This window comes from Mercenaria mercenaria, chromosome 17 (genome assembly GCF_021730395.1).
Source record: "Mercenaria mercenaria strain notata chromosome 17, MADL_Memer_1, whole genome shotgun sequence".
NCBI classification, from domain to species: Eukaryota; Metazoa; Mollusca; class Bivalvia; order Venerida; family Veneridae; genus Mercenaria; species Mercenaria mercenaria.
The window spans coordinates 8,806,841-8,819,084 of record NC_069377.1 but is presented as its reverse complement, the minus strand read 5'-3'; the positions used below and the strand labels follow the sequence as shown (position 1 = coordinate 8,819,084).

The following is a 12,244-nucleotide window of genomic DNA, read 5'->3' as shown; positions in this document are numbered from 1 at the left end:
AATCTTTTACATTACAACCCTATATTCCTTACTTTATGCCTTCCCCATAATAAATGCAAGCTGACCCGATTTTCACAATTGATATATTTGTTTTAATTTTAAACTAGTTTTGGTCATAAAGGAATATCAGCAGTATGGTGATGCTGTAATTGTTGAAATTCCTTAATAATAAGTTGTATTAATAGTTTATATTTTATTACATCCCAACACTTTGCAAAATTTGGCATTAATAAGGGAATATATTCTATAACAAACAGAACCTGTCCTTTTTTTGCAAAATAATGAACTTATTATCTTCTAAATTTCTTCCAGTCATCCTTTTATTAATAAATAAACTTTCATAGTAGAGTAAGCAATCAATATATAGCAGGGGCATAGCCAATCACCAAGGGGTGTGCAGGCACATAAATTAGGAGGATCCGAGGGTAAGATTCCTCTGGTAAAATTTGAATTATAGAACAGCTCTTTAACATTTTGACATTTGTTTGGGGATATAATCTATTCCTTTTAATAAATAATTAACAAACCATGCTTGTGAAAACCATGTACAGGCCAAACCTGGGCGTTTGGGCCTAACAGGTTGCTAAGCTACTGCATAGTTAACTGCAAGAAATATTTATAAACAATTATTTCAGTTTGTAAAAGAAACCACATATTTACGCTTTCTCATTAAAGCTGCTTTCTTGCATAACCAGTATTTTCAGATTCTAATGACCAAGTGTCAGACTTAAAACTGGTTAGGTCTCACTGAAACCAAATGTACCTTTTAAACATTAACATATACTGTCATACAAACAACAGATCTACAGGTACTGTTGACACCGTAGACATCAATCAAGTCAATACAGGCAAACAATTACTTGGCAATCATACATAGACATTGTAAAACAAATTGCGACTAAACTGCCAAATTGCTTGCATTTCAACTGTCAGAACTGCAATCAAAACAGCTGATATGTAATTTAATTTAATAGGTATCAAACTTCTCCAAGATTATTTTTCTTTTCAATGCACATTGTATTGTTGATTGTCTTTTTTAATAATCTGAACTCTGATAAAGACGGTAATTATTTTCTTTGACAATATACTGCAGTGGTAAATAGCTTTGGTTTATAACAATCGTTTCTCCTAAATTTGGATTCAACTGTCCATCTCTTCAAATCATATATTTTGCAAGTTGAAAAGTTATTTTCTGCTTTTCGTCATAAAAGACCTTTATACAAGATGTACAGCTGTGCCACCTTCTTTTTTTCGGGCTTAGCGCCGTTTTTCAACTTTATTTGAATTATTTCATGGCAAGCAAGTAGCCTAACCACTGTTCCTGGATTCTGTACCAGTACCAACCTTTTCTTCTAAAGAAACTGTGGTGGGGAGTGGTGGTCTAGTGGATTAGGTGTTGGCCGCTCAATCCAGGGTTCGTAAGTTCGAGTGGTTTGATAACCAGCTGGTTAAACATATCTAAGTTATGGTTTGAATTAGTCAACATTACAAAAATGGACAATGTCAGCTCAGTAAGACGCCCTCTTGTTTCTAATATGATTGTGTTTCGCAGAATACTGTTGGGGCTATTTAAATGAAATTCGGGTATGACCAGTACCTACTAGCCTTTATTTGATAATGTTATTTTAGTTATTATGTCAAGAAACTGTACAGCTGTGAAATGGTGGCTGTTCTAACCAGGTGCCAGCATCATCATCAATATGACTGGAGAGTTGCATAGCATCTTCTTATATCATTGTAAAAACTGTCAAGTTGCCGTATGACCTATATTGTATTGGTTTGACTTAAACAATACAATAAGTGACTCACTGACAAACAAAGGTTGGATAAATGATAAACTGTATTTATACAGAAATTGATAGACACTTCAAACAAACAGAACAAAAACAGCTATAAATTATGTTAAAACTCAATTTAAGAGTAGAAGTCTTTTGAATCACAGTTCTTGTGCATTACGCAGATTCTTCTAACAGTTTATTTCAAATTAAACGTAAAAGTTAAAACAAATTTTGAAAGAATTCATGGACAAAAAGACAGGTGTTTTAAAATTGTAAGCAGATAAATTTGCTTTAGTCAAAATCAGACTAATAAGGTAATAAATCATAGATATATCTAAGATTTGTGAACGTTAAAAAAATCAAATTCAGATATTCAAAGTAAATAAATCACAGATATCATATATATATATATATATATATGTGTGTGTGTGTGTGTGTGTGTGTATGTGTGTGTGTGTGTGTGTGAAGGTAAATATATGAGGTTACATGAAATAAAAACAAATTGTATAATAACTTTAAATGACATTACTTATTTGGCTTTTGTATTTTCATTTACATTATTATTATTATTATTATTATTATTATTATTATACCAGATTTATATAGCGCCCTTTTCATGATCAATTTCATGTTCAAAGGCGCTTTACATAGTTCAAATGCAGCCACACAGGGCGCTTAATTCATCCTCTACTAGTACAGACACAGAGCGATCTGGCCAGAGGGACAGAGTGAGACAAAGCCCCCACGACAGAGAGATCAGAAATCAGATACAGGCTTGTCCGGCTAACTTAGACTAGCTCGTTGCGAATTGCCTGGTTCTTTAACGTGCCCAGTGTATAGCACTGATACACGCAATGATTGCCTGGGATCCTGACCAGTACACCTCTACTTGGGTGGGAAACACTGAAAAGCGTTCCTGAAAAGTCCCGAGTAGCTGCCGGGGATCGAACCCCCGACCTCAGGATTGGAAGGCCAATGTGCAAACCACTGAGCTATCCGTCCACCATATTATTACATAATAATTTGGTGTACAAAATTATTTTGCAAAGAAGTCAAAAAAATTTAAACATTTGTTATCAATATTTCTTTGTTTTGATAAATCAAAATGTAATTAGAAACCTGAAATTGTGTTTCATTTTTTCTGTATACAGTTTATAGTCAGTTAAATATCATTTATATCGTTATTTACTTTATCAATTTACTTAGATATAGGAGTTGTGATTGTTCATTTCGTACTAAACACTTTCAGCTGATCACTCATGCAGCCAATATAGACTTCATAATGATGATTACTGTGGCATATAGACCATAAATTAGATAGACCATCTATCATTATCTGACCTTGCTTCAAGTCTCCTGATATATGATGAATGGCTCCACTATATTGGAAGCTGCACACCAGCAATGATCCATCATCTAACATCACCATTCCCCGTGGTGAATTAAGTTTCTTGTGTTTGTATACAGCTGATACATCACCTTGTAATGTTATACTGACTATACAGTTGCTATCAAAGTCACTGATATAGATATGTCTGGAATCCTCACTTACCACAATATATTCTGGGAGTTTAAATATGTCATTATTCAGGGAGATTGTGTTCTGGACATTACCTTGTGTATCCAGTACCAGTACACTATTAGGATTCTGGCAAACAACATAGAGATGACCTTGATGATAAGTTATACCATAGCAATTATATTTAACTGGAATCTTGTGGACAGTTGTCAGTTTACCAGCTGTTTTCATTATAAGAATTTCTGTGTTTCTTGGTGCTGTTACTGCAATCTGGTCCAGGGGCAATACAGCAATGTCCAATGGATTTGAGTCTAGTTTTGTCTCTTCTATCACAGTTTTACTCTGTCTGTCTACAACTTTCAGCTTGCAATTGATGTTATCAGCCAGTACAAGTTTGTTAGAAGGTAAAACGGCACATCCTGTGATAAAGCATTTTAACCCACTATCTGACTTTGTTCTTACATTTATATCTTTTTTGTGCGTTAGGGTTTTAATTTGATTCTTCTTTGTCGACGTGATGAAGCTAGTACTGAGGTTTAACTTCCCAAATACACTTTGTTTGGACAACATATTTTCAAGATCAGTATTCCGTTCAAACGAGTACTGTATGTTTGTCTTCGCTAGATTTTCACCTGCCTTCTGCACTTCATCTGACTTCAGTTTAGACTCAGCATGTTTAATGTTGATGTAAAGTTGCCCGTTCTGTCGTGACGACTTGTCAGCCTGTAAACTTGACTGTAATTTCTTGATATCAGAAGAGATATTTGCACATTCATCAAATACCATCTTAATTATTATTTTATCGTTGGATTTCTTTTTGTCAGCATCTTTTTGAATTTTTTGTTGCAGTTGATCTAGGCGTTCATTTATTTCCTTCCTGAAGTTGAGGATTTCCTTGATAATACCAGCATGGCAATTATCAATTTCTTTATCTCTTACTTCAGCTTTCTTCATGATATCCTCTGCGTCGTTCATTTTCTCGCTAAGTTTCTTCATGATATCCCTGTATTCCTCACTGTCCCCTATATCTGCACATTTATCAGGTATGTAGTCAATCTTACATGTCCGGTGATCCAAGATGATGCAGTCATTGCAGCCAAGAGCCTTGTGTGTTGGACAGAAAAATTTGATTATTTCCTTTTTATGCACTGAACATTTTTCTGTGCATTCCTCAGAATCTTTACTGGTACTGGCATGTTTACCAACGTTGTCTTTATCAAGAAGTTGGTGATTTCGCGAGGCTTTTGTCCTCTTGTGATACTCAAAGCAAGTTTTGCATAGATATTCCTGGCATTCCACACAAAATCCGTGAGCTGCAACATGCTGACCAATGGTAAGACAAGGCTGACAGCTGAGGTCAAAGTCCTCGGATGATCCTAGTGACACTGAGCCTTGAAAATCTGACAACTTGCGTCCTGACACTGCCATTTCTGGAAATGCAAACACAACGTTTAATGGTCTAATTAAATGTAATACAACAGAAAATCATTTGGCAGACTAATTCTCTATATTAGTAATGCTACATTAGTTTTTAAACAAATGTTTAACAGTCACCACAAAATTATGAAGGTGTAACTCTATTCCTATGAATGTCACTTTGACCAAAACAGATTTTTTTCCCAGATACAATGTATACTATCTTTAATATGCATTTCTGTGTCGTCTCATGCAAACTAAAACAAGAGCTCGTAGAACACGAAATGCCCCGCTTGATGCATTCAGTAACTGCATGAGGAATAGAAATTATTTGGTCACTGTGTACTGGACGTCTGACGTACTGACCTCAAATCAATAATTATGGGCCATTTACCAGTCATAAGTGACCTCCGTATCAAATGTGATCTTAGACAAAAGCATTCTCTAGTTATTTGGCTAAAGAGTGTGTGCTACTGTTCTGGGTCAATGTGACCTTGATCTTTGACCTACTGACTTCAAAATCAAGAGGGGTCATCTGCTGGTCATGATCAACCTCCCTATAAAGTTTCGTGATCCTTGGTTATATAGCGAGTAAGATATGGAACAAAAAATGGCAAAGATGTTCCCGTTTGTGAAGAAAGCACCGATTTTTGCATGAAATTACTTTAAGGTATCCGAATTCCTACAAGTGGAGGAGACATGCTATATCTGCCCTGGAACCTCCTTTCAAATCAATTTAAAAAAGGGAGGTAAATATGTCTTGGAAAAATATAATTTTTCCTTTAAATTGAAATTTATCTATAAAGTAATGCGTCATATGATCTAAACATGGATAACATATCACTAGCATAGATATACAACCATTTGGTATTGACAAATAAACAACGTTTACTGCAAACTACTCTTGTTTCTCAAGATACATACTAAAAAGGGAGGTAATCTTATTTTACTGTATGTTTGGTTTCACAACTGCATGTAAAAAGATGTTTCTTATGAAGAAAGCATTTAAGTTTGAATATAAGTATTATAAAGTATACTGGATCGGAAATGGACTACATATACGATTTGTAGGCTTAGATAGACCAAAACATGAGGCCCTAAAGGGGAACTACCTTTTATCTATTTCAATTGAATATATCTAGAACAATTTAAAAAAATTAATGTTAATTCATTACCTTTTCAAATTGTAACCCTAAATACAAAATGTATTCAATTACATCCATACACATTCAATATACAAGACTCGGGAAAAATAATATGAGGTCCTTAAAGGGGATCACATTTTAAGGGTAAATTAATTTATTTCTTTCATTAAATTTTTAAAAAATGTCATATTACTGAACTTAACATAAGTAAAGAAACATAATTCATGGATATATAATGTACAACATATAAAAAAAGTAAAACATATTCACATGTTTAGGTCCACGAGGTTACCTTTATATGAGCCGCGCCATGAGAAAACCAACATAGTGGGTTTGCTACCAGCATGGATCCAGACCAGCCTGCGCATATGGCAGTCTGGTAAGGATCCATGCTGTTCGTTAACAGTTTCTCTAATGGCAGTAGGCTTTGAAAGCGAACAGCATGGATCCTGACCAGACTGCGCGGATGCGCAGGCTGGTCTGGATCCATACTGGTCGCAAACCCATTATGTTGGTTTTCTCATGGCGCGGTTCATATATGTAATTATTAGGGCAATATATTTACATAAAAAATGGAGAGACCCTTCAATAGATCATTTTTGTATGTTATATGTGATCATGTTTTCAAATCAAATGACTCATCCAAATACCCATAAAATAAACGAAACTGATATTCACACCCTTCTAATATATATCCAGGAATTGTAATAGATTTCCCAGCACTTCTCTTATACATTTGTTTGACAAATTTATATTTCTTATACATGAATGTGTTATTGCACTGGCAATTAATTGGTTCTATGAAGTGTACATGTTAATGAAAGTCAAGTGTCATTACTGGGCATTCCAGATTTAACAGAATTAAGCAATGCAAAGATCACAAGTAAGGTATACAGACACTAAATAGAAAACTGGTGCGGAAAAAATCATGGTAGTCGCAAAACGGCGCATTCAAAGAGTCCGTCCTCCTTCTTTGCTCAGGAAAGCTTTTTTTTTCTTCCTTTTTTACATTTTTTTGCAGATATTCCAGATCTATCCTTGGCATATAGGAAGCATTTTCGCAATAATATGATAGCATGACAGATCTGTTAATTGAAATGTAGGTCATACAATTTGGGGTATCATTTTTACTTGATATTGTAGTTGGTTTGTTTGACTGAAGTACATTACCCGCAATTCTCTTTTGATTTTTTATTCAGCACTGACAATATTCTTTAAGAAAATGTAAAAATGTAAGCTACAGACATTTAAAACGGGTCCTACTCTGTGCTGTAGCCATTTGAAATTTATCAATTTTATCTAGAATAAAGAAGGCCAGCTATTTAGTATGTTTATACCTTAACGTCTCTCCCCAAACATGGCTTCATATATAAATATTAGAAATGTCAACATGAGGTAATTTAGATGTTTTCATGCTGTCCTTTTTTTTAAAAACTAGAATTTTATCTGGCACAATTTACTGACTTACAGCTTGATACCTTTGTTTATAACATGACCATGTTGTATTGTTCCAAACGTTTGAAATTACAACATGTTATGCACTAACTTGTCTGCGACATGGTATACATTTGTTTGCTACAGATGCACTGACACATTGACATTGCTAATCCTGTCAACTGGCAATGGTCAAGAGAACTGGTATTTGGCTTTGATTATGTAATACGCTTCATAATTAGCTGCTATAAGTTGGAGGAAACTCATCAATGTAACTACAAGAATACATACAAAGGCAGATATAAATGTATCAAGCCGATCCTGTATACTTAGACATTTTGAAGACATGTGTGCTTGAGAGTGAAATATACAAACCTATTACATTTTTAGTTAAATATTGAAAGGACTGTTACGCCGAAAAATAAAAGTTGTTTGTATAGGGTAACCTGATCGTAACTTTTCTTTCAACTTCTGCAAGTTCATAAAAAATGCTTGGGACATTACCCTAAACAAGCAATTATTCTAGGACTTACAATTGCGCTACTGAAAGGTATTCCTAACACTGTATTGGAAAAAAGAGAACATATCAGCTATGATTATAACTAGGACGGCCTGCAATAGTCATTTTACCCATGCTGAATGAGCTCCATGATACCGAGATGCACAGTATACTCATCTCTGACCCACATGTACAATATTCTGAATGATCATGATATCATTATTTAGGCCGATTTGAAACCCAAGACAGAAAATACACTATTTCATTATTTGTCAAAAGGCTTAACATGCAAGATAACAGTAGCTCAGTATATTTTAAGGAGACATTGTTTATAAACTAATTGATTAGTCTTTACCTTAAAAAATTATATCTTGAACTCTATTTGGCATGACTGTCTGTCTTTCTGTATCATAATTTCATCCTAAACAAGTTTTTATACGTAACTATTTGCGTTCTAGGGGCGTCTGCAGTGAATCACAGCAAATGTTTATAGTTATAATTTATAAGCTATGTGGAGGGGTTTAGTAAGAGAGACCGTCTAGTGGTAAAGGTGTTGTCTGATCAATAGGAAGGTTGTTGGTTCAAACCGTACAAAGGTTAATCTATTATACAGTACAAGTGCTCTTTTCAAGAAAGCGGAATTTAGACTGATTCTAAAACTAGAAATCTTAATCAAATTCAACTAAATTAGTATCATTGAATATATAGAAATTAGCAATATAAATACAACAATGTATTTAGCTCACATTCCATTTTCTTTCGTTGTAAAGAAAGCATTAGGATGATCGTATGCATTAGTTTGAAGTCATTAATTGTCTTGAAAAACATATAAATTTTATAAGTTTTGTATAATACGTTATACACGACTGCATTTAAATTAGATATTGAAATACAAGAAACAAGAGCTGTCCGTAAGACAGCGTGCTCGACTTTTCTCAGTGCTTGACTCTGAATTAGAGCTTTGCCAGTAAAAAAAATCCAAGTTAAAAAGGGACATAACTCTGTCAAAATTAAAATCAGAGTTATGGGAATTGTGTCTCCTGGTGTAGACTTTGATAGTAAATAACCATTTTGAGTTCAAGTCAAAAGCTTTAATAGTAACAGAGATATTTGACTTTATCAAAAAATTTAACAAAAAATTCTAAGTTAAAAAGGGACATAATTCTGTCAAAATTCAAATCAGAGTTAAGGGGATTATTTCTCCTGGTGTACACTTTGATGGTAAATAACTATTTTGAGTTTCAAGTCAATAGCTTTGACAGTAACAGAGATATTTAACTTTATCAAAAACTTTAACCAAAAACTCGGAGTTAAAAAGGGGCATAATTCTGTCAACATTCAAATCAGAGTTACGAGAATTGTGTCTCCTGGTGCATATTTTGATAGTTAACAATTGTTTTGAGTTTCAAGTCAAAAGCTTCAATAGTAACAGAGATATTTGACTTTATCAAAAATTTTAACAAAACATTCTTAGTTAAAAAGGGGCTTAATTCTGTCAAAATTCAAAATCAGAGTTACGGGGATTGTTTCTCCTGGTGTAGACTTTGATAGTAAATAACTGTTTTAAGTTTCAAGTCAATAGCTTTGATAGTAACAGAGATATTTGACTTTATCAAAAGCTATAACCAACGGCAATACCGAGCCGACGCCGACGCCGGGGCGAGTACAACAGCTCTACTTTTTCTTCGAAAAGTCGAGCTAAAAACAAATTAACCCCTTCTTTAACTGCTCTTTTGAATGCTTAATAATATTCATAGGGAAATCGAACTATCGATACCCCATGTACAGTACAAGTACTGTCAAGTATTATATGAATTACTGAGTATGTATGTATATGTCAACTTGTTTTTATAAAGTACCCTTAATGAACCTCAAAATGTAAAGAATAATAAATAATATTTTGATATAATTGAATACTAAAATTAGTTTGTTAAACTTTACCTGAGTAATATAATATTCACACTTAAAAATAATGTCATTCTGTAAATGAAACTTTTAAACAATTTCCCCCCTTTTAGGGCCTCATCTATGTCATTTGTCAGTGCCCTACATGTTAAATGTGTATAAAATGTAACTAAATAAATATTATGTCAAAAATAGTTACTTATTTAGGTTATTAATTAACCTTTTGGACATTGCTTTCAAAAATATATGATTAAAATAAATAAAATATAGGTCCCTTTTGGGGCCTCATTTTAAACTAATTGGGATAAGCGAACTGCGTGTCTCCTCCTTTTTTTTGGATTCGGCATACTTCAAAATAGTTGCATACAAAGTTTGGTGCTTTCTTAACAAAATGAAACATCTTTTTCCTATAACCTACTCACTAATATCATTTTCAAGTTATTTCCCCGGAAACGGTTTAATTGTTACGGGTCACTTTGACCTTGACTTTTGACCTACTGACCTCAAAATCAAGAGGGGTTATCTGCTGGTGATGATCAACATTCCTATTAATTTTCGTGATCCTAGGCCCAAGCGTTCTCAAGTTATCCGGAAACCGTTTGATTATTCCGGGTCCTTGTGACCTTGCCCTTTGACCTACTGGCTTCAAAATGAATAGGGATCATTTTCTGGTAATGATCAATGTTTATGTTACGTTTCATGATCCAACGCATCATCTGCTGGACATGGTCAACCTTCCTACTAAGTTCCGTGATCCTAGGCACAAGTCTTATTAAGTTATTGTCCTGAAACAGTTTAACTGTTCCGAGTCACTGTGACCTTGACCTTTGACCTACTAACCTCAAAATTAGTAGGGCTCATCTGCTAGTTATGATCAACCTCCGTAGTAAGTTTCGTGATCCTAAGTTCAAGTGTTCTCAAGTTATTATCCGGAAACCGTTTAACTGTTACAGGTCACTGTGACCTTTATCTTTGATCTACTTACCTCAAAATCAATACAGGTCATTTGCTGGTCATGGCCAACCACTCTTTAAACTTTCATGATCCAAAGCCCAAGCGTTCTTGAGTTATCATCCAGAAACCATTTAACTGTTCAAGGTCACTGTGACCTTGACCTTTTATCGATTGACCTCAAAATATATGGGGGTTATCTGCTGGTCATGACCAACCATCCTGTTAATTTTCATGATCCTACAACTAAGCGTTCTTGAGTTATCATCCGGACACCGATTGGTCTACATACCGACCGACTAGTCTATATAATGAGACCTCGGGTAGACCGATTTTACATTCTGATACGTTGTTTACATTATGTTATTGTTTTGTTTGTGTATATTTTAAAGCGCCTTATTACTGTGCGATACCTATAGGGATATCGATCAGTCAAAAAAAATATAATGATATTCAACTCTTGAGTACAGTACAATTATTTGGATAACCGACCGACCGACAGGCAGACTGGCCGACATCTGCAAAACAATATACACCACCTTCTTCGAAGGCATGGAAGGAGGGCATAAGTTACAGTCACAACAATATTACCAAACTTAAGTTTTTAGTAATAGAGATCTACTTATAGGTCATATCTCCTTAATCTCTATTAAAAACAATAATGTCGAAACATGTCTTAACCTGCATTACCATTAATAAAGGAATATTTACCTGACTGTCCTTCGCTAATATATGCAAACTATTCCAAGACACCAACTTTTCTATCAACAAGAATGTCCAGAAAAAAAGTAACTCAATAAATCTGATTTTTACTCATTTTTTTCTAAAATTTTATTTTACTTCCTTCCAAGAATGTCTATAAATATCATACACGAAAACATGAATAAGGGACAAAACTACGACTACATTTATACAGTTGAAACATAACTGTATTATCTCCCTTCAATAGGATCACTCTTCCATGGGAAGTTGTTTTGTCAGAAGAAATCATACCTAATATTTATGCCTATAGATCTTACTTAATTTGCATTTGCAAGAAGTCTAGTTTAAAAACGTGAGAACATTGATATAGATATAGAAAAGACGATCTGTCTCATTAAAGAAGTATGTAATCATTTTTATTACTCCGTATTTTTAACTGCTATAGATGTAACTCCGATATGTTGTCATGTACAAATTGGTATTGTACACAATAAGCTGGGGGTGTTTTTTTTCGCTATAAATGTACCAGTGTAAGTTTTGGACTGAAGCATCGATTAACGCATTTAATGCTTCTTGGTTAACCTTGGTGAAGATAAAAAAATTTTTTTATCCGATTCAAGAATACGTGGTATCCAATCAGAACACTGATGCGTATTATATTGATCAGACCGTCGCCTTGACTGTATTTATTACCGTCGAAATTTATTCATTGCCATTTTGGATACCGAAGTGTAAAGATATGGTATGTGTTTAATACCGCTATAGCCGTCCATTAAATAAGGGTGAAAAATATAAAAAAAAGATGAATACTGCTATCAGTTGTTTTTTTTATTGACAATATATACCAAAACGTATGTTTAAAAGGTAAAAGGTAATTCAAAGGTAGATTACAAAT

At 34.0% G+C, this 12,244-nt stretch overlaps 1 protein-coding gene across 1 annotated transcript; it reads right to left on the bottom strand.

Annotated features, from left to right (window-relative positions):
- Positions 1–1,822: 1,822 nt before the first annotated feature.
- LOC123537571 (uncharacterized) lies at positions 1,823–11,515 on the bottom strand. Its single transcript, XM_045321388.2, has 2 exons — positions 11,359–11,515; positions 1,823–4,727 (listed from the first exon to the last, which is right to left on the bottom strand). Exon 2 carries the CDS (start codon positions 4,723–4,725, stop codon positions 3,004–3,006), a length of 1,722 nt encoding a protein of 573 aa, XP_045177323.2. The 5' UTR covers positions 4,726–4,727; positions 11,359–11,515; the 3' UTR covers positions 1,823–3,003.
- Positions 11,516–12,244: the final 729 nt, after the last annotated feature.